Consider the following 22,547-nt stretch of genomic DNA (forward strand, 5'->3'; position numbering starts at 1 on the left):
ACTATTATCTTATTTACCTTTGTATTCCAAATGTCTGGCAATGGTAGGAATATGAGTCATTATTAACAAACAAACAAATGAACAGGTGACTATCCCTTCTTACCCCAATAAACCTACCTGTGTTCTTTCTCTCCTTCATCCTTCCTCTTCCCAAGGGCCCGGTACTCTAATTGACTGGCTTAAGTACCTCTAGTCATGGAAGATATACTTAGCAACACTCTTCTTGTATAATAAAAGAAACCCTTCTGTAGAAGTCACTCTTGAAACAAAAGAAAGAGTCGTTAGGGGTGGAATCTTACATCCTAAGGCACCCCCACCCCCACCCCCCGCAGCTATTCTCTCTCTCTGCTTAGTGCGGGACCATCTCAACAAATGAGAAACACTGGAAGATAACGTGGGAACAGAGCTCTCAGGGAAAACACTGCAAGTGTTCTCTTGAAAAGTTGTGTGTGAGACACATTTTTAAAAACACAAATCATATTCTGAATGAGTAAAAGAATGTTTTTAATTTACTGGAGAAACTGGCTTGTTAAATCCTATTGTGAATTCTTTCTTAAAACCGAAGTAAGGAATTCTTTTGTTAAGTAAATATCAAGCCCTTCCCTGCCAAAGATCTTTTGAAATCTTTGCTGTAATGATGCTGATGTTTTCTGTGTTTATATGTCAAATGCCTGGAGCTTAATCGTTAATGGGTAAATAAGAGACGCCGCTAGGTCCTTGCCAAGAGAGGCCCAATAGCTGAGGTTGGGAGAACAATGGCTCTGCAAGACTCCCCCAGAGAGAGAAGAGGGGAGAGGATAGTTAGGGAAAGAGTGGCTCTATTCTCTTGTAGATGCAGCTCTTGGAGGAGTCAAGGAAGAGACCAGCCTGAGGAATGAGAACGCAGGCGCGTGTGCTGGAGTGGACCTGAGTCTGAACAAAGGTATCAGGCACATCTTTGGCTTTGCTTCATTTCTCCTTCTTGCCAGTAGATCAGGAATTCCTGCTGCTTTCAAGAAAACCATCAGTAGCATATGGTGCTATTGGAATCACTGCCCACCAGTGGGCAGAAGAAAGCTGGGGTCACAGGCTAATTTCCCCAGGCAGGTGGCCTGGGTTGAATTCCACGCCCGCCACTGTACACTAATCTGCCCCACTTGAGGCATGTTATTTAACCTCTGTCCTTGGAGTCCTATGCAGCAAAATGGGGATGAGAGTGCCTACCCCATAAAGGGTTTTCTGAAAATTAATTAATATTGTAGAAAAATGCTTAGAACCGTGTCTGATGTACATGCTATGTATGTTAAATATTTAACTGACAGTTAAGGCCAGGCACATTGGCAAAGTAACCTTAAATCCAAAAACAGCAGACCAACTGTAAGGAAAGAGCTAACTGGAAATTTTTGTAAGTCTGTTTGCTGAGGAAGCCTTTTCCAGATTTTTTTTTTTTTTTTTTTTTTTTTTTGAGGCGGAGTCTCGCTCTGTCGCCCGGATTGGAGTGCAGTGGCCGGATCTCAGCTCACTGCAAGCTCCGCCTCCCGGGTTTACGCCATTCTCCTGCCTCAGCCTCCCGAGTAGCTGGGACTACAGGCGCCCGCCTCGTCGCCCGGCTAGTTTTTGTATTTTTAGTAGAGACGGGGTTTCACCGTGTTAGCCAGGATGGTCTCGATCTCCTGACCTCGTGATCCGCCCTTCTCGGCCTCCCAAAGTGCTGGGATTACAGGCTTGAGCCACCGCGCCTGGCCTTTTTTTTTTTTTTTTTGAAACAGAGTCTCGCTCTGTCGCCCAGGCTAGAGGCCAGTGGTGCAATCTTGGCTCACTGCACCTCTGCCTCCTGGGTTCAAGCGATTCTACTGCCTCAACTTCCTGAGTAGCTGGGATAACAGGCACATGCCACCACACTGGGCTAATTTTTGTATTTTCAGTAGAGACGGGGTTTTACCATGTTGGTCAGCCTGGTCTCGAACTCCTGACCTCAGGTGATCCACCCACCTCAGCCTCCCAAAGTGCTGGGATTACAGGCATAAGCCACTGTGCCTGGTGCCTTTTCCAGATTTGAAGTTGTAGGGAGAGCTGAGGATACTCACAGGGCAAGGGCTTGAGGTAGAGAGACGAAGACTCGGGTCTGCTAAAGCAAGGTCATTCCCTCTGGATTCTAGTTCTTCAGATGGATAGAATGAGGTCAAAGATAAAGCTCTCACCCAAGTAGGAGGGAAAAAATGCTCTCAAGGATTGCCAGACTAAAAGTTTCAGAGTTGAAAAGGGCATTTCAAGCTATAAGCAGCCAGCCAAGAGCGAGGCACAGGGTGTCTCAGTTCTTGGCATTGCTGGGCCAGCATCGATACTTAGGGAAAATCCACATGGAAGGACCCCTTCTCCTCTCTCCAGGAAAACACTCAGCTCAATGACAGCTGGGTCCAAAGCAGGGGCCTAGCAAGTACTTGTCTGGGCCTCTGGTGCAGGAGTCAAAGGAGGTCCTGAACCAGCCTTGGGATTCCAGCAGGGACTTTACCTCATGTTCAGGAGGGGAATCTTCAGGTCTCCCTCAAAGACCCTCTGTGGGTAGCGCCTCCACCATCTCCTTGCTGCTGTTCAAATTCTCACTTTTTTGTGTGCCACTTTTAATTTGTCAAGGCACTGTCACATCTGCTAGCTCACCTGATCCGCGCCACCACATCTTCAGAGGATACGGAAAAGTGCTATTAGGACATCTGACAGTCAAGGAAGCAGAGACTCAAATGGTTAATGTCAAGCCCAGGACCACAGAGCTACTAGCAGAGACTTAACGCCTGCGCCTCTGACCCTGGCCTGGGCTCTTCACATCACACTCTGCCACACGCCCTCTCCTGTGTGAGGGCTCCCCCAGGAAAAGAGGAAAGACAGGAGTTATTCTAGGCAAAGTAACCTTAAATCTGAAAGCAGAAGATGAATTGTAAGGAAGTGCACCTCCAGGACGTGTTCCCCTATCTTCCCATCAGACCTCAGCCAGCAGCCATGGACACAGGCCTCTCTTTCCACTGTGCTGCTTCCCCACCCTGCTTCCCATTCTGGGGTAGGTCCCTCCCAGCCCATTATGGCTGGGATGTGCAGCATCTTTTTTCTCTGCTTCTGCAGAACCAGCTGGTTCTGCTCAACTCCCAGAGATGATTTTCTAAGAACCCCAACACTTCTATCTGCCTGGGCCGCCAGAAAGAGAAAGGGCACCCCCAGAGACACTGAAGACTCAGAGACTCCAGAAGCCGCCAGCACTTTCTATCATGTGACTGGCTCTGGGTGCTCCTTGTCTTGTGAAAGGGGCTGGCTCAAATGGCACAGATATTGAAGATCTTCCTGAAGAAGACAGGAAGAGATGCTCAGGTCAGGGAGCGAATGAGACCCTCTAAGGAAGGGACTCCTCCCAGCTGAGGAGTTGATTAGACGCAGCCTCGGAGTTGGCAGGAGCCTTAGAGACTGCCTGAGGCAGTCCAGAAAGCTGGCTGAGGAGCTTGGGAGCAAGAGACTAAAACCAGCCAAGTTTGGGACAGAAGGGAAGGAAAGGGTTGAGCAGTGAACAGAAAGACAAAGAACAGGCAGTTCCAAAGAGCCAAGAATGCAAATCATTTGCAGACGCCGCTGGTGAGAGCCTCCACCAAGGCTGCTGTGGGGGTGCCTGACGCTGTGGGCACAGCCACTTCTACACGTCATGGTGAGCGTGAGCCCATGTGTGTGAGCGTCCCCGCTGAGTCATCCCATGTGTGTAATGATTGTGTCAGTTGTGAGTCACCAACTGTGTGTCAGTCGGGGCGGGGTGTGTGTGTGCTCAGTGCACAAGCACGTGAGGGCTGCCTGTGCCCAGAGTGACAGTGGAATGTGAATGAGAGCCAGAGAACCCGAGGAGCTCAGAGCACTCCCAGGGGGAAGCTGTGTTTAAAGGGCACCACGCTTCATTCACACCGTACATCACACACCACATTTCTGAACACGTTCCAGAGAAAGCCATCTGTGCCTGCTTCCTGCTGAAACCCCCTATGGAGCAGCAGTGCTGAATTCTTCAGGCTCATGAGGTTGTTATCAGAGTCAGATATGGCCACAATCTTAGAATCCTGCATTTCAAGCCCTTCATTTTGCAGAGGGAGGAACTGTGGCAGATAAAACTGACACAATGGTCTCAGAGTCACAGAGCTAGCTGGTAGAAAAGCCAGGTGGGGACCCAGGTGTCTGTCCAGACTTCCCTGCCCAGGACTCGGTATGTCAGCACAGAGTGGGTCCTTTTTCCTCTTTTCAGCAGGGATGTGATGACATCACTTCTTTTAACTAAAATGCACCCAGATCCTCCCATGAAATGAAACCCTGATGTCGCGTCCTAAAGGCTGGATTTGATGAATAGCCCAAAAGGCAAAGTTGGGGCATCTCTGGCCAGACGGTTCTAGACCAAGAGTCGTTTGACCTATTTTCCTAGAGCCTTGCCCCACCCAGGTCAGGAGGAGTCCACAGGGAGACCCATTCTTAGGTCTCTAGGTCCAAAATTGGCCAGGCACTTTGGCAGCCTTGATGCTGTGTGATTCAGAAGCTGCTTATGAGATGTTTGCGGATGTCTCATGCAGGACTCCTGACTCGTCATCCTGCCACCTTCCTGGTGGCCATTTTACAGCTCAATTTCTCCTGCCCCACAACAATGAAAAAATAAATGAAAGTATGGGATTTATTTTAGCAGTTTTCAAATTGAGTATCTCAAAGGGTTTAATAGGTAAAGAGCCTAACCCTATTAACTAGTAAGTTGAGGTTTGGGGATTATCTATCAGTTTCAATTACCCATTCCATTCATTCTTCTCAGATGGCTCAGAGTTGACCTGAACTTCAAAGGGATCACTTCAACCACTGGATTTATTGTTCTTATTTCATATTAATTAAGTAGTTACTATATACACAGCACTGTTGAGGCCATTCAATAGGCACAGACACTGCCCTGTATCCCTGGAGAGCCGAGATTTATTATCTCATTTATCGGAACTTCAAAGCCCTTTCACTCCAATTACAGCTTGTCACTGACCATGGAGGCGGCGAGGTGCTCAGGTCACATGAGGCAGGGAGAATGGGAGGGGCAGAGAAATCACTGCTCCAGGCTAGATCTGGAGTGAGGCTGGTCTTACATTTGGGCCCAGGTTCTACATTCATAAACTGGTGTTTTTCCCAACAGGGCTCTGCTAAAAACATATCCTGGAAAGGGAGGTAAAAGAATGCCTTCTCGGTCAGACTCAGTGGCTCACGCCTGTAATCCCAACACGTTGGGAGGCCGAGGGGAGTGGATCACCTGAGATCAGGAGTTTGAGACCAGCCTGACCAACATGGTGAAACCCCATCTCTACTAAAAATACAAAAATTAGTCAAGTGTGATGGTGCACACACCTGTAATCCCAGCTACTCAGGAGGCCAAGGCAGGAGAATCGCTTGAACCTGGGAGGTGGAAATTGCAGTGAGCTGAGATCGCACCACTGCACTCCAGCCTGATTTTTTGAGACTCCATCTCAAAAAAAAAAAAAAAAGATGCCTTCTCGTGTGGCAGACTGACAGACAGATTAAGGGTTGATATAGTAAGTGTCCTTCATATGTGACACATGGGCCAAAAGCGTAGAATCACCAAATGTTTCCTTGAATATAAAAAAATATATTTGTGGCCGGGCGCGGTGGCTCAAGCCTGTAATCCCAGCACTTTGGGAGGCCGAGATGGGTGGATCGCGAGGTCAGGAGATCGAGACCATCCTGGCTAACACGGCGAAACCCCGTCTCTACTAAAAAATACAAAAAACTAGCCGGGCGAGTTGGCGGGTGCCTGTAGTCCCAGCTACTTGGGAGGCTGAGGCAGGAGAATGGCGTAAACCCGGGAGGCGGAGCTTGCAGTGAGCTGAGATCCGGCCACTGCACTCCAGCCTGGGCGACAGAGCGAGACTCCGTCTCAAAAAAAAAAAAAAAAAAAATATATTTGCAAGGGTATTTATGTCAGCATTATGTGTAATTGCAAAAAGCTATAAAGGACCTGAAAAATCCATTGATAGGAGATCAGTTAAATAAACCAATCATGGTACAACCATACAATGGAAGACAAACAACTATGAAGAAGGAGTTAGATCTATCTACATTGACCCAAAAAGAGGCATGGGATTATTAGGTTTAAAAAAAGGAAAAGAGGCCGGGCACAGGGGGTCACTCCTATAATCCCTGCAAAGGCAGGAGGATCACTTGAGCCCAGGAGGTCGAGGTCAAGGCTGCAGTGAGCTATGATTGTGTCACTGCACTCTAGCCTGGGTGACAGAGCCAGACAAAAGAGAGAGAGAAAAGAAAGAAGGAAGGAAGGAAGGAAGGAAGAAAGGAAGGAAGGAAGAAAGGAAGGAAGGAAGGAAGGGAGGGAAAGAAAGGAAAGAGAGGAAGGAAGGAAGGAAAGAAGGAAGGGGAAAGAGCAAGGAACAGAATATGATGTTATTTTGCATTAAAAAATTAAAAGGGGCATCCTATAAGCAAATATGTATGTTTATATATTTGCATATGTAAAAAAGAAAATAGGAAAATGTATAAAAGTGTAAAAATGTGGGAAAAAGTGTAGTATATAAAAAATGTAGGCCGGGCGCGGTGGCTCAAGCCTGTAATCCCAGCACTTTGGGAGGCCGAGACGGGCGGATCACGAGGTCAGGAGATAGAGACCATCCTGGCTAACACGGTGAAACCCCGTCTCTACTAAAAAAATACAAAAAAACTAGCCGGGTGAGGTGGCGGGCGCCTGTAGTCCCAGCTACTCGGGGGGCTGAGGCAGGAGAATGGCGTGAACCCGGGAGGCGGAGCTTGCAGTGAGCTGAGATCCGGCCACTGCACTCCAGTCCGGGCGACAGAGCGAGACTCCGCCTCAAAAAAAAAAAAAAAAAAAAGTAGAGGGATACACATGAAACTGGTTATAATGTTTACTTCAGAGGGTGGGGTTAAAATGGTTAACAAAATTAATATTTTGTATACTCTACATGTTTTGACTTATCCATATAAGTTTTTGTAACCTATATGGATAAGGCAAAACATATTTAAGGTTTATACATACAAACTACACTTTATAAAGTTTATATTTATAAATATAAACTTACATTAAATATATTAATAAACATAAACATATTTATAACCTAAGAATAAAATGTATTACAAAAATAAAGAATAGACAAAATGGGCTTGCAGATGCTGCCTGGCCACACTCATCCTTGGCGCTTGCCCCCATGGAGGACTCACCTACTGTGACACTCAGAGAGCTGGCAGCCATCACTCAAGAAATCAGGACACATTTGGCCTCTGCTACAGCATCAGGGAACAAAACAAGGACTAAGGCTGTCAGTTCTCAAGAAAAATACTGATGTGCATAAACATATGTGACATAAATTTATTCAGTGACTTTGAGATATCTTACTCTAAACAGATAAAATTAATTAAAACTAGTGCAAATTTCTGGCAACAGTAATTCAACTCCCCATTATTTATTGAGGACATTGAAAATTGGAACACATCACAGATCCTTAAGTCATTCTCTGAATCAGGAGGAGAAAAGGGGAAGGTAGAGAGCACTCACTATTTGTGCCAGGCACTGGGCTGAGTGCTGCACCTACATTATCCCACCTGATGCTTGCAATAAGCCTGCAAGGTAGGAGTAAAAGGAACACACACACACACACACACACACACACACACGCTCACACACATGATCACACACACACTCATACACTCACACTCAAGCATGCACTAGACAATACAGAACAAAACAAGCATTGGCAACTAATAGAAGTATTGTGCTGGCTAAGCACAGTGGCTCACGTCGATAATCCCGGAGCTTTAGGCTAGGAGTTTGAGACCCAGCCTGGGCAACATAGCAAGACACCATCTCTACAAAACATTTTTTAAATAAAAATCTTTTATTTTTCTTCAGATGGAGTCTCGCTCTGTCACCCAGGCTGGAGCCCAGTGGTGCGATCTCAGCTCACTGCAGCCTCCACCTCCCAGGCTCAAGTGATTCTCATGCCTCAATCTCCCAAGTAGCTGAGATTAGAGGTGTGAGGCACCACACCCAGCTAATCACATATTTTTAGTAGAGACGGGGTTTTGCCATGTTGGCCAGGCTAGTCTCAAACTCCTGACCTCAAGTGATCTGCCCGCCTTGGCCTCCCAAAGTGCTGGGATTACAGGCGTGAGCCACCACACCTGACTTAAATAAAAATCATTTTTAAAAAGAGGTACAGTGCCTCAGGGCTCAAGGAAGCAATACCCCTATGGCTATATGGTAAGCAGCAGGCAAGCCTACTGATCAGACCAGGGTAGTAGTAATTCCAGAGTTCTTTGCACACTTAGCCAGGAGACTGGCTAGCTCAGCACTGCCTGGGTTCACTTTATCCTTTTTACAGCTCTAAAGCTCTGAGAGGCGGGACCTAAGCCTAAAAGGAAGTGAAATGAGGCAGGACTCTCTTCATTGCAAGTGACTGAAAACTAGCTCAATCCAGCAAGGCAGCAAATTATTTGGCTCTCATAACTAAAAATGTCCATGAGTAGATGGCTTCTGGCTCAGTGGGATCAGGGGTCAGCTAATATCAACCAAAACTCATTCTGTCCCTTCATTTCTTCTGCATTGGCTCCATTTTTCAAGCAGGCTCTTTTGAGAGAGCAGCAAAGATGGCCCCAGAAATTTCATGTTACTTGCTGCCTTGCAAGTAGCTATTCCAATGAAAAGAAAGCACCTCATTCCCAGCAGTTTCAGCAAAAGTGCAGGGATGACTATGATGGGCCTAGCTTGGGTCACATGCCCATTTCTGAGTTAACTACCATGCTGATCTGATTGCCTATGGAGGGTCAGGCCTTCCCAAATCACATGGACTAGAAATGGGGTAGTGATCCTCCCCACCCAAAAAAAAACAGAAGGATAGTGGCAAAGGAATATAGGAGGGATATTGGACAAGCAGACCACAGATGACCTTCACAATGTCACATAGAATCCTACCAATAAGAGGACAAGGATGGTAACTCACATCTGTAATCCCCACAACTCAGGAAGCTAAGGAAAGAGAATTACTTGAGGCTAAGAGTTCGAGACCAGCCTGGGCAACATAGTGAGACTTCATCTCAATTAAAAATTAGCTGGGGGCGGTGGTGGACTCCTATAGTCCCAAGTACTTGGGAGGCTGGGGTGGGGAGATCACTTGAGGCCAGGATGTCCAGGCTGCAGCGAGCTATGATTGCACCGCTGTACTCCACCCTGGGCAATAATAGGCCAAGACAAGAAAGAGAGAAAGAAAGAAAGAGAGAGAGAGAGAGAGAGAGAGAGAGAGAGAGAGAGAGAGAGAAAGAGAAAGAGAAAGAGAGAAAGAAAGAAAAAGAAAAGAGAGGAAGGAAGGAAAGAAGGAGAGAAGGGAGGGAGGGAGGGAGGGAAACCCACCAACAAACTGTAAACTGTGAGAATGTGAGAAGGTGGTAGGCATTAGTTTTTTTGTTTGTTTGGTGTTGGTTTTTGGTTTTTGTTTGAGACGAGTCTCGCTCTGTCACCCAGGCTTGAGTGCAGTGGTATGATCTCAGTTCACTGCAACCTTCACCTCCCGGGTTTAAGCGATTCTCCTGCCTTGAGTATCTGGGATTACAGGCACATGCCACCACACCCAGCTAATTTTTGTATTTTTAGTAGAGACGGGGTTTCAACATGTTGGTCAGGCTGGTCTCAAACTCCTGACCTCAAGATCTGCCTGCCTCGGCCTCCCAAAGTGCTGGGATTACAGGCATGAGCCATCACGCCCGGCAGACATTAGTTTTTCATTTTTCATATCTTGGTCACCACAAGGACCTTGGAAATTGTTCAACATGATAGAAGTTCTGAAGACGCTGAGAACCCTCTTTTTCCATTGCCAAGGTTAAGGATTCAGGGAAGATGCCCAAGAACTCCGCGAAAAGCCTTGTCAATAAATACTGGAACCATCAGTTCCTGACATCCCACACAGGACATGGGGAGTTCCAGTTGCCTAAAGAACTGTAACAGTAGAAGCTTCTTGATGCTAAGGAGGCTGGAAATGTCCTCCCAGGAGCCAAGGACACAGGTTTCAGCTCACGCTCTGCCTCTAACAAGCCACAAGACCTTGAAAACACGCTTAAGTGTTGGGGGCGGTGAGAGCTTTCATATGTAAAATAAAGAGGCTGGGCAAAGCAACATGACATGCAAAGTCGTCTCCAGCTTCAAAACTGATTCTAAGTCAGAGTCACGAGTTGGAAAAAGTTTATGGGTAAATAAATTTTACCCATAGGTAAAATGACTAAATAAAGAAGTGAGAAAACAGTAGGCTAAAAAAGCAAAACAAAACAAAACAAAATCCCACACCACACCCACCAGCCAAATCTGTGACAATTTGAGCAATAAATAAATGTTAACAGTAATGGATTATAATCCACTAATAAAATAACAATCTACAAGTTCATACTGATATCCATCCATCCATTTATGCATACATGGGAAGGTCAAGGAAAAGCTCTTCTTTTTTTTTTTTTTTTTTTTTTTTGAGACGGAGTCTCGCTCTGTCGCCCAGGCTGGAGTGCAGTGGCTGGATCTCAGCTCACTGCAAGCTCCGCCTCCCGGGTCCACGCCATTCTCCTGCCTCACCCTCCCCAGTAGCTGGGACTACAGGCGCTGCCATCTCGCCCGGCTAATTTTTTGTATTTTTTTTATTTTTTTTTATTTTTTATTTTTGAGACGGAGTCTCGCTCTGTCGCCCAGGCTGGAGTGCAGTGGCCGGATCTCAGCTCACTGCAAGCTCCGCCTCCCGGGTTTATGCCATTCTCCTGCCTCAGCCTCCCGAGTAGCTGGGACTACAGGTGCCCGCCACCTCGCCCGGCTAGTTTTTTTGTATTTTTTAAGTGGAGACGGGGTTTCACTGTGTTAGCCAGGATGGTCTCGACCTCCTGACCTTGTGATCCGCCCGCCTCGGCCTCCCAAAGTGCTGGGATTACAGGCTTGAGCCACCGCGCCCGGCCGGAAAAGCTCTTCTTACAGTAAAATGTTAATTAGTAAATTAACAAGGAATAGTGATGTTATAAAATCATCAGTGGATATTTAAACAGGTGGTTCAAAGTTTGATGAGGAACAAGATATTTACAAAGTCTCAAGGCATCTCCCCATAAATCACTTATTAATTACAAAGAGGAAACATAGTAACTTTACAGTGATGAAACCTGAAGGCTACTACCTTAGCCAGTGATCAAAAGTTAACGTCCGCTGGCTGGGGGCAGTGGCTCACATCGGTAATCCCAACACTTTGGAAGGCCAAGGCTGGTGGATCACCTGAGGTCAGGAGTTCGAGACCAGCCTGGCCAACATGGTGAAACCCCATCTCTACTAAAAATACAAAAAATTAACCCAGCGTGGTGGCAAGCGGGCCTGTAATCCCGGCTACTCGGAAAGCTAAGGATGGAGAAACGCTTGAACCAGGGAGACGGAGGTTGCAGTTAGCCAAGATTGCGCCATCGCACTCCAGCCTGGACAATAAGAGGGAAACTCCATCTAAAAAAAAAAAAAAAAAGGCTGGGCGCAGTGGCTCAAGCCTGTAATCCCAGCACTTTGGGAGGCCGAGACGGGCGGATCACGAGGTCAGGAGATCGAGACCATCCTGGATAACACAGTGAAACCCCGTCTCTACTAAAAAATAAAAAAAACTAGCCGGGCGAGGTGGCGGGCGCCTGTAGTCCCAGCTACTCGGGAGGCTGAGGCAGGAGAATGGCGTAAACCCGGGAGGCGGAGCTTGCAGTGAGCTGAGATCCGGCCACTACACTCCAGCCCGGGCGACAGAGCGAGACTCCGTCTCAAAAAAAAAAAAAAAAAAAGCCGGGCGCGGTGGCTCAAGCCTGTAATCCCAGCACTTTGGGAGGCCGAGACGGGCGGATCACGTGGTCAGGAGATCGAGACCATCCTGGCTAACACGGTGAAACCCCGTCTCTACTAAAAATACAAAAACTAGCCGGGCGAGGTGGCGGGCGCCTGTAGTCCCAGCTACTCGGGAGGCTGAGGCAGGAGAATGGCGTAAACCCGGGAGGCGGAGCTTGCAGTGAGCTGAGATCTGGCCATTGCACTCCAGTCCGGGCGACAGAGCGAGACTCCGCCTCAAAAAAAAAAAAAAAAAAAAAAAAAAAAAGTTAACATCCCCAGTGTTGGCATAGGCCAACCTCATGTGTATCCTTGATACAGTGTTCTGAGAGGGTCACAGCATCTCCCCAGTGTCCTGCCCAAAACCCATAACCTGAATTTAATCACAAGAAATGTTACTTAATAATTGACCTGTACTATTTTAAAATGTCAAGGTATAATTTGAACTTTTTTGCCACACACACACAAAAAGTCAAGGTCATAAAACACAAAGAAGGCTAAGGAATTGCCCAATTTAAAAGAAACTGAAGAGACGATAACAATTAAATGCAATGTGTGATCCTGGATTAAATCCTGAATTGAAGAAAAAAATAGTTGTCAAGGACATTACTGAGTGTAATTGATGAAACTGAATATGGATGATGACGTGAGCATGCATAGCAACCTGCCTGGTGTGGGTAGTCCAGGGACACCAAGCCCCGATGCTGCAGCTAAGGCGTTCATTCCCGAGCCTGGGGACCGTGACACCCAGCCCTCTGAAGCTTCATGGTCCTAGGATTCTTTCATCTTCTGCTTCCCTCTTCAAGCTTTCTGATTCGTTCATTGGCATAGTCTGCTGGGAGAGGCAGCAGAAATGTCTGGAAGATTTTCCAGAACCCCAACAGTCTGCCACCCTCACCTCTCACATCTACTTCAGCTTCAGTTCTTTCCCTGTTCCCACAGGGAGAGTCCATCCTAAACAGGGAGTTGGTGACCTGATGTCCCTCAGGAGCTCAGGAGGCCCTGACGCAGTGTGAGTTCAGGTCCCACTGGTATCCAGAGGGAACTTCCAACTGTGGAATCCCTTACACAGAAATACTTACTGTAAACCACTCCTCCTTGCTTCTTTCCATCCTGGCTCAGTGCCCAACCCCAGCTCCAGCACCAGGAGGGAGCACTCACCCAGTTCAAAGCAGCACATCTGCCCAAGAGAAAAAAGCAAAGTCACCAATATGAGCCAAGTCACTGAGATGGAGGAAAAAAACTCTAGGCCACAGTCAGGATTCTAGTTCTAACTCTCTTTTATTTATTTTTATTTTTATATTTTTTTGAGGCGGAGTTTCACTCTTGTTGCCCAAGCTGGAATGCAATGGTGCAATCTCGGCTCATTGCAACCTCTGCCTCCCAGGTTCAAGCGATTCTGCTGCCTCAGCCTCCCAAGTAGCTGGGACTACAGGCGTATGCCACCACACCCGGCTAACTTTTTTGTATTTTTAGTAGAACCAGGGTTTCACCATGTTAGCCAGGCTGGTCTCAAACTCCTGACTTCAGGTGATCTGCCCACCTTGGCCTCCCAAAGTGCTGAGATCACAGGCGTGAGCCACCACGCCCAGCCTATTTTTTATTTTTTTAAGAAATGGAAATCTGGCTACTTTGCTTAGGCTCGACTTGAACTCCTGGCCTTAAGTGATCCTCCCCACTCAGCCTCCCAAGTAGCTGGGACAACAAGTACATGCCATCACTCACAAACTAACTCTTATAACCACTTACTGAGTATCAGCCCTGTTGCAGGCATCATGCTGTAAGTTTTACACACGTTTTCTTTCATCCTAATGATGCCCATGTTACAACAGAGGAACCCAAAGCCTCAGAGAGATTTAAATACTTCTCCATACCTCCCAAAAGATTTTAAAATAAAACCCAAATGGATTCACAATCTAACTGTATTTTTTTTTCAATGAAGAAATGTAGAATATTTGTATAACTGTAGGAACTGGAGACCTGCACAGGCCAGACTCTGTACTAGAAGACATTAAAAACACACATTTGATTATATAAAATGTAAAATATGATAAAAGACACCTTAAACAAAACTAAAAGACAAGACTGAAAGAAACATAAGAATTGGTAGCCCATAACATAAGAATTGATAGCCCTAATATACAAAGATTGCCTACAAATTGATTAGAAAAAGACAATCAGAAAAAGAGGGGCCATGTACAGTGGCTCACACCTGTAATCCCAGTGCTTTGGGAGGCCAAGGCAGGAGGATCGCTTGAGTCTAGGAGTTCAAGACCAGCCTGGGTAACATACTGAGACCCCCCCCATTTCTACATAAATTGTTAAGTATTAGCCAAGTGTGGTGGCATGTACCTGTAGTTCCATTCACTCAAGAGACGAGGTGGGACCGGGCGCGGTGGCTCAAGCCTGTAATCCCAGCACTTTGGGAGGCCGAGACAGGCGGATCACGAGGTCGGGAGATCAAGACCACCCTGGCTAATATGATGAAACCCTGTCTCTACTAAAAAATACAAAAAACTAGCTGGGCGAGGTGGCAGGCGCCTGTAGTCCCAGCTACTCGGGAGGCTGAGGCAGGAGAATGGCGTAAACCTGGGAGGCGGAGCTTGCAGTGAGCTGAGCGCCCACTGCACTCCAGCCTGGGCAACAGAGTGAGACTCCGTCTCAAAAAAAAAAAAAAAAGAGACGTGGTGGGAGGATTACTTGAACCCAGGAGTTGAAGTCTGCAGTGAGTTATGGTCACACCACTGCACCCCAGCCCAGGAAACAGAACAAGACCCTGTCTCTAATAAAAAAAATAAATTAAGGCCGGGCGCGGTGGCTCAAGCCTGTAATCCCAGCACTTTGGGAGGCCGAGACGGGCGGATCACGAGGTCAGGAGATCGAGACCATCCTGGCTAACACGGTGAAACCCCGTCTCTACTAAAAATACAAAAAAAAAAAAAAAAAAAACTAGCCGGGCGAGGTGGCGGGCGCCTGTAGTCCCAGCTACTCCGGAGGCTGAGGCAGGAGAATGGCATAAACCCGGGAGGCGGAGCTTGCAGTGAGCTGAGATCCGACCACTGCACTCCAGCCTGGGCGACAGAGCGAGACTCCGTCTCAAAAAAAAAATAAATTAATTAATTAATTAATTAATTTAATTAAATGTAAATTTAAAACAAATTATAGTACAACTACACTATGGAATATCATGCAGTTATCAAAAATATTAATGAGCACATGCCAACATATTGACCCAGACTGTAGATTTTCACACTGTATTCTTAAACTTTAAAAAAGGGCATAGGGCCGGGTACGGTGGCTCACACCTGTAATCCCAGCACTTTGGGAGGCCAAGGCATGCGGATCACCTGGGGTCAGGAGTTCGAGACCAGCCTGGCCAACATGGTGAAACCCCATCTCTACTAAAAATACAAAAAAAAAAAAAAAAAATTAGCCAGGCATGGCCGGGCATGGTGTCTCACGCCTATAATCCAGCACTTTGGGAGGCCAAGGCAGGCGGATCACGAGGTCAGGAGATAGAGGCCATCCTGGCCAACATGGTAAAACCTCGTCTCTCCTAAAAATACAAAAATTAGCTGGGCATGGTGGCATGCACCTGTAGTCCCAGCTACTTAGGAGGCTGAGGCAGGAGAATCCCTTGAATTCAGTAGGCAGAGGTTGCAGTGAGCCAAGATTGTACCACTGCACTCCAGCCTGGGTGACAGAGTGAGACTCCATTTCCAAAAAATTAATTAACTAATTAACTAAAATGTAAACATTTTTTAAAAATTAAAAAATTAAAAAGTGCTGGGCACGGTGGCTCATGCCTATAATCCCAGCACTTTGGGAGGCCGAGGCGGGCAGATCATGAGGTCAGGAGATTGAGACTATCCTGGCTAACACGGTGAAATCCTGTCTCTACTAAAAATACAAAAAAATTAGCCAGGCGTGGTGGCGGGCACCTGTAGTCCCAACTATTCGGGAGGCTGAGGCAGGAGAATGGCATGAACCCAGGAGGCAGAGTTTGCAGTGAGCCAAGATCACGCCACTGCACTCCAGCCTGGGCGACAGAGTGAGACTCCGTCTCAACAACAACAAAAAAAAATTAAAAAGTGCATATATAGTATGATTCAATTTTGTTAAAACACTTGTTTAAAGAAACAGAAACCCACATATGCATACATATGTTTGCTTCTGTTTCCCTTATCACACATTAAGTACTGGAAATATGGAAAAAATATGAAAAAAAATGGAAATTCCACTATTAAGTAGTGGAAATATGCAAGCAAGCTTAGCACTGGTTACTTAGTAGACATGAGAGGGAAAGAGTAGCAAGAATGAGTGTTCAATTTGTTTTTGTATCCCTATTTAATTTAATATGTTAGAAAAGAGCAGGTAACTTTTGTAATTTTCACAATTTTAAAAAATTAAGGACAGGCTGGGAGCAGTGATTCATGCCTTTATAATCCCAGCACTTTGGGAGGCCGAGGCGGGTGGGTTACTTGAGCTCAGGAGTTTGACACCAGCCTAGGCAACATGACGAAACCCAGAGTCTACTAAAAATACAAAAATTAGCCAGGTATGGTGGCCTATAGTCCCAGCTACTCAGGAGGCTGAGGTGGGAGGATCACCTGAACCCAGGAGGTGGAGGCCCTGACTGCACCACTGCACTCCAGCCTGGGCAACCAGAGTGAGACCCTGTCTCAAAAATACACAAATATCTCACTGTTATACTGAAACTTACTTTATTTAATAAATAAATATAAGTAAATAAATAAATAATAAATTAATGATCTTCCAATCCAAGGATCACTATATACAGTTGCTCAGGTTCAGCACTATATAAAGGATCTGGGGTGGGAGGTATGTGTAGTATTCACATCGTACATGTCAGGGAATGAAGGGATGTGTGGAGACACCAGCCCAAGTTCTGAAGCTGCAGGGGAGAGTCCTCCCCTACTTAAAACCCACACCATACAATGGATCACACACATACTCAGAAGAGCTGCAAGTACTTTGCTGACACTCTCATATGCACCACTGTGCCTCTCCCAGCCACACTTCAGGGGGCCTAATTCCTTACCCTTCCCCGCTTTGAACCTGGTATAATCCCTTTACTTAATGGAGGAATTTGGTTTAAGGCAAAGGTACAAGCTGCCAGGGACATACATGCCCTGGCATTGGAGGGCAGGGGTGGGCAGGGAGCATAAGCGATGAGAGTGTGGCACATGTGTGCCCTCAGCCAGGAAGACTGCAGTGCAGATGTTCCGGAAAGCACAACCAGGATAAGGCTGCCACGCACAGTTGTTCAAGCTATGCGGTAATATACTAAATTTAACACAATTTTACCTGAGCAAGGGGCATTGTTTTCCAATTTGCACAGAGATGCCATATGGGCAGACAGAAGCCCCACTAGTAATTGACAGAGACAGAATCCAACCCCAGGCCCTGCTTCATTATCAGCTGTATGACTTTGGAGATAAAAATAGGATCATGGATGTTACAGCACTTTTTCAAAAGTCATAAATATAACGTATCGTTATAAACAATTCTCCAGTTCTCCAGCCAGCAGACTGCTGGAGATCATCTAATCTGTTCCCAGTCTCTAGGCATATGAGAATATAGGCCACTGAGAGAGACTCACATCTGAGGTTTCTTCAAAAACACTGGAGCCCACAGTGATCTCCCATTCTTCCCATTTCTATCACATTTAGGTCTGTACCAGGCATTTAGAAATCAGTGTGTTTTACAAGTTCAATAATCTTTCTTTGAGTGAGTAAGGTATATATGTGTGGGATGTGTGCGTGTGTACATATATGTGTTCTCAATAATATCTGAAACTCCCAGAAGACAGACATTGTCCTTCTTTGCATTTCCTACAACCCTGTAGCACCTTACAGGTATTCATCAACTGTTTTCCCAGGTATCTTTTATTTATGTATGTATGTATTTATTTATTTAGAGACAGAGGCTGGAGTACAGTGGTGCGATCTCAGCTCACTGCAACCTCTGCATCCTGGGTTCAAGCAACCCTCCCCCCACAGCCTCCCATGTTGCTGGGACTACAAGCACCCGCCACCACACCTGGCTAATGTTTCTATTTTTAGTAGAGACAGACTTTGGCCATGTTGGCCAGACTGGTCTCGAACTCCTGACCTCAGGTGATCCACCCGCCTCGGCCTCCCAAAATGCTGGGATTACAGACAAGAGCCACTGTGCCCAGCCTCCCAGGTACCTTAACTGTGTTAAGATATCACAGCCCGTGTAGTCTAGATTTAAACAAATGAAAGCTCTTCTAATAGAGATGAAATGAAATAACATATAGATGATGCCTACACAGTACTTAGTCTATGATAGATGCTTATAAATATTTCTTTCCCTTTACTCTACTTATGATGCAGGGCGAGTAACATTCATTCAACAACATTCATTCAAGGCCTTTTTTTTTTTTTTTTTTTTTGAGATGGAATTTCGCTCTTGTTGCCCAGGCTGGAGTGCAATGTTGCTATCTCAGCTCACCGCAACCTCTGCCTCCTGGGTTCAAGCGGTTCTCCTGTCTCAGCCTCCCGAGTAGCTGGGATTACAGGCATGTGCCACCACACTTGGCTAATTTTGTATTTTTAGTGGAGACGGGGTTTCTCCATGTTGGTCAGGCGGGTCTTGAACTCCCGACCTCAGGTAATTCGCCCGCCTCAGCCTCCCAAAGTGCTGGGATTACAGGCATGAGCCACCACGCCCAGTCAAGGCCATTTGTTAAGTATCAGGCAATGTGCTGGGTATTGGGGAGAAAAATGATACGTGGCCGGGCGCGGTGGCTCAAGCCTGTAATCCCAGCACTTTGGGAGGCCGAGACGGGCGGATCACAAGGTCAGGAGATCGAGACCACCCTGGCTAATACGGTGAAACCCCGTCTCTACTAAAGAATACAAAAAACTAGCCGTGCGACGAGGCGGGCGCCTGTAGTCCCAGCTACTTGGGAGGCGGAGGCAGGAGAATGGCGTAAACCCGGGAGGCGGAGCTTGCAGTGAGCTGAGATCCGGCCACTGCCCTCCAGCCTGGGCGACAGAGCCAGACTCCATCTCAAAAAAAAAAAAAAAGAAAAAAAAAAAAAGAAAAATGATACGTAAAAAAGTCTTTTATCAAGTTCTGTGGGTCATCTGGCCAGAAAAAAATGGACTTGATGGTGAACTCCCACGTTATGTGAAGTTGTGAACAGGCGCTTTTAGATGGAGCATAACGAAGGGATAATTGGATGTATTCATGATTTTCTAGGGATGGAAGGGGGTAGGATATGGCAGTTTGGAAGGTGATGTTTGAACAGGGTTTTGAGGGATAACTAGGAGTTCACAGAGCTGAAAAACAACAAGAGCATCATAGATAGAGGAAGCAGAATAAGAGAAGCCACTCTCAATTTTTAAAGTTAGTTTGAAAATAACCACCTTCTTGAACAGAGGTATGACTCAACGCAATACCAGGGAAATGACCCCAAATCAAAATCAGCTCATAGGAAGAGACAAAAGCATTTCAGACCCGGGCCCTTCATCCACCATCCCACCCCTAGGTCTCTTCCGGGCCTGACACTAGCCTTTCCCAACATGTAGTTTAAAGGTATTTGTGGCTGTTTTGTTTTGTTTTAACGGAGTCTTGCTGTCACCCAGACTGGAGTGCGGTAGTGCAATCTCAGCTCACTGCAAATTCTGCCCCCTGGGTTCAAGCAATTCTCCTGCCTCAGCCTCTCAGGTAGTTGGGATTACAGGCGCCTGCCACCATGCCAGGCTAATTTTTGTATTTTTAGCAGAGATGGGGTTTCACCATGTTGAGCAGGCTGATCTCGAGCTCCTGACCTCAAGGGATCTGCCCACCTTGGCCTCCCAAAGTGCTGGGATTACAAGCATGAGCCACAGCACCCGGCCATAAAGGGGTTTGTGGCTTTTTCAAGTTTGCAAGTTATTATTTTCCTTTATCTAGAAAATAACTACTTTTAAAGCCAAAGACTAAAAGTGACAAGCAGCCCCAGGGATTTGTTTTAAAACTGAGAATTTTCCCGAGGCCTGAAATTTGGTGTCTGGGTTCTAGACCTGGGGGTAATTGTTGGGCTCCCCTCTCAGACCTGCCCTCCCACCCTGCACCATCTGTTCAGCAGGGCACAGCTTCCCAAAGGTCTGCCCAGTCCTCTCCTGGTAACCCTACCTGGGGAGAAAAGCCACTCCTATGACCCACCAGATCAAAGATAGAGCCCAAAGTGTTTACAGTATCAGCTTTCGCTCCCCGAGGGAAGGGCTGTGTCTTTCTTTATGGCTACAAAACCAACGGTGGCTTTGTGAATGACCGGCCCTGTTGGCACCTCCAGGCACAGGAGCCCAGCTGCTGCCCCAGCCCAGGGAAGGAGGGAGGCTGCGGACAGGGCGCCCAGCCCGAGAACAAAGCTATCAGTCCCATCTCTGCAGGGTACCAGCCTCGCCCTCACACCTGCCAGGCGGGGGCCTTTTCTTTCTCAGTTAACTTCTTTGTCTGCCTGGTTCAGCACCAGGCACACTGGAGACTCCAGGTTTGTGGTTTATCGGCAGCCCAGTTTTGGGACAAGACCTTGAGATCTGGCCTCAGGAGATCTGGGTCATACCCTTCCTCTATCTATGACCAGGTGCCTGTCTGAGCCTCAGTTTCCCCATCTTTTTTTTTTTTTTTTTTTTTTTTTGAGATGGAGTCTCTCTTTGTCACCCAGGCTGGAGTGCAGTGGTGCGATCTTGGCTCACTACAAGCTCTGCCTCCCAGGTTCACGTCATTCTCCTGCCTCAGCCTCCCAAGTAGCTGGGACTACAGGCACCTGCCAGCACGCCCGGCTAATTTTTTGTATTTCTAGTAGAGACAGGGTTTCACTGTGTTAGCCAGGATGGTCTCGATCGCCTGACCTTGTGATCCGCCCGCCTTGGTCTCCCAAAGTGCTGGGATTACAGGCATGAACCACCGCGCCCGGCCAGTTTCCCCATCTTTAAATGATGGTGATCATCATGTCTGACCTGACTGCCTTTCAAGGTTGGTCACTCATGTAAAAGGGCAGCATCGTGGGGCAGCAGAGGCAGCGCAGGGTGGAGGCTGAGGGTTCAGCTAGAGCTTACCAGCCAGGCTGTTATTTCCTAGTTATGTGACCCCAGGCAAGTTATGTAACCTCTCTGATGCCTCAGTGTTCCTCATCTGTAAAATGGGATTATAACAGTTCCTGCTTCACAGGGTCATTAGGAGGATTAAATGAGATCATGTCTATAAAGAGCTTAGGACAGCATCTGGCACATAATACAACTTAGCCAGCATCTACTCTGTGGAAGGTGCGGGGTGGGGTGGTTTACAAAGATCAAAGGCACCGAGTTCACAGCATGGTGACTGCGAAGAGAATCAAATGAAATAACAATTGCAAAGGCAAATCAGGTCATTAACCCCGCATGCACACCCCACTTCAAACATCGTGTGTGTGTGTGTGTGTGTGTGTGTGTGTGTGTGTGTGTGTATCTGTGTCTGTGTCTCCACTGTATGTTGTGATACCTGCCTCCATCTCCAGCCCCTCAGTCATTACCCTCCAGCCACACCGGACTCCTTTCTTGTCCTGGAACCTATCAAACTCTTTCCTGTCTCAAGCCTCTGCAGTCCTCTCTGCTTGAACTGTGGCTCCTGCAGAGAAAGCATCACAATCTCCGGGGAACTGATTGGAAATGCACATTCTCCAGCCCCGCCCAGACCTCCTGAATCAGAAACCCTGGGGTGGGCCAAGCAAGCCATGCTTTCTGGGGCACAGGTGATTCTGATGTGTGCTGAAGTTTAAGAACCACTGGCCGAGAACATTCTTAGGTCTGCTCTTCTTTTGCCCGGCCCCTCCCTCATGAAAGAATTCCTTCTTATTCCTCTCTGAAAAGTGGCTGCTGCCAAAAAACATTTGTGAGATGGCATGGGTTTTCTTTGTTGATTTATCATTTAGTTTGGAAGAAATCAGAAGTCTCTTTAAGAAGCCAGTTTGCAAAAAGCTTTTTCTTCCTCTTCCGGGGACGTTGTCTGCAGGCACTCAGAATGGTCCAGCGTTTGACATACCGACGTAGGCTTTCCTACAATACAGCCTCTAACAAAACTAGGCTGTCCCGAACCCCTGGTAATAGAATTGTTTACCTTTATACCAAGAAGGTTGGGAAAGCACCAAAATCAGCATGTGGTGTGTGCCCAGGCAGACTTCGAGGGGTTCGTGCTGTAAGACCTAAAGTTCTTATGAGATTGTCCAAAACAAAGAAACATGTCAGCAGGGCCTATGGTGGTTCCATGTGTGCTAAATGTGTTCGTGACAGGATCAAGCGTGCTTTCCTTATCGAGGAGCAGAAAATCGTTGTGAAAGTGTTGAAGGCACAAGCACAGAGTCAGAAAGCTAAATAAAAAAATGAAACTTTTTTGAGTAATAAAAATGAAAAGACTTGCAAAAAAAAAAAAAAAAAAAAAAGAAGCCAGTTTGATGGCTCAAGCCTGTAATCCCAGCACTTTGGGAGGCCAAGACGGGCGGATCACGAGGTCAGGAGATCGAGACCATCCTGGCTAACATGGTGAAACCCCGTCTCTACTAAAAAATACAAAAACTAGCCGGGCGAGGTGGCGGGCGCCTGTAGTCCCAGCTACTCGGGAGGCTGAGGCAGGAGAATGGCATAAACCCGGGAGGTAGAGCTTGCAG

The 22,547-nt window shown here is 46.9% G+C and overlaps 2 protein-coding genes across 2 annotated transcripts; both read left to right on the forward strand.

Annotated features, from left to right (window-relative positions):
• Window positions 1-3,358: 3,358 nt before the first annotated feature.
• C9H8orf86 (chromosome 9 C8orf86 homolog) lies at window positions 3,359-3,688 on the forward strand (the record flags this gene model as incomplete). The annotated part of the gene is given in 1 exon segment (XM_030938178.1): window positions 3,359-3,688. A coding segment is annotated over 1 exon segment (330 nt), but the record flags the coding sequence as incomplete, so codon positions are not given.
• Window positions 3,689-21,867: 18,179 nt separating this feature from the next.
• LOC104679639 (60S ribosomal protein L34) lies at window positions 21,868-22,322 on the forward strand. The gene has a single exon (XM_010385263.2). It carries the CDS (start codon window positions 21,905-21,907, stop codon window positions 22,256-22,258), a length of 354 nt encoding a protein of 117 aa, XP_010383565.1. The 5' UTR covers window positions 21,868-21,904; the 3' UTR covers window positions 22,259-22,322.
• Window positions 22,323-22,547: the final 225 nt, after the last annotated feature.

This window comes from Rhinopithecus roxellana, chromosome 9 (genome assembly GCF_007565055.1).
Source record: "Rhinopithecus roxellana isolate Shanxi Qingling chromosome 9, ASM756505v1, whole genome shotgun sequence".
NCBI classification, from domain to species: Eukaryota; Metazoa; Chordata; class Mammalia; order Primates; family Cercopithecidae; genus Rhinopithecus; species Rhinopithecus roxellana.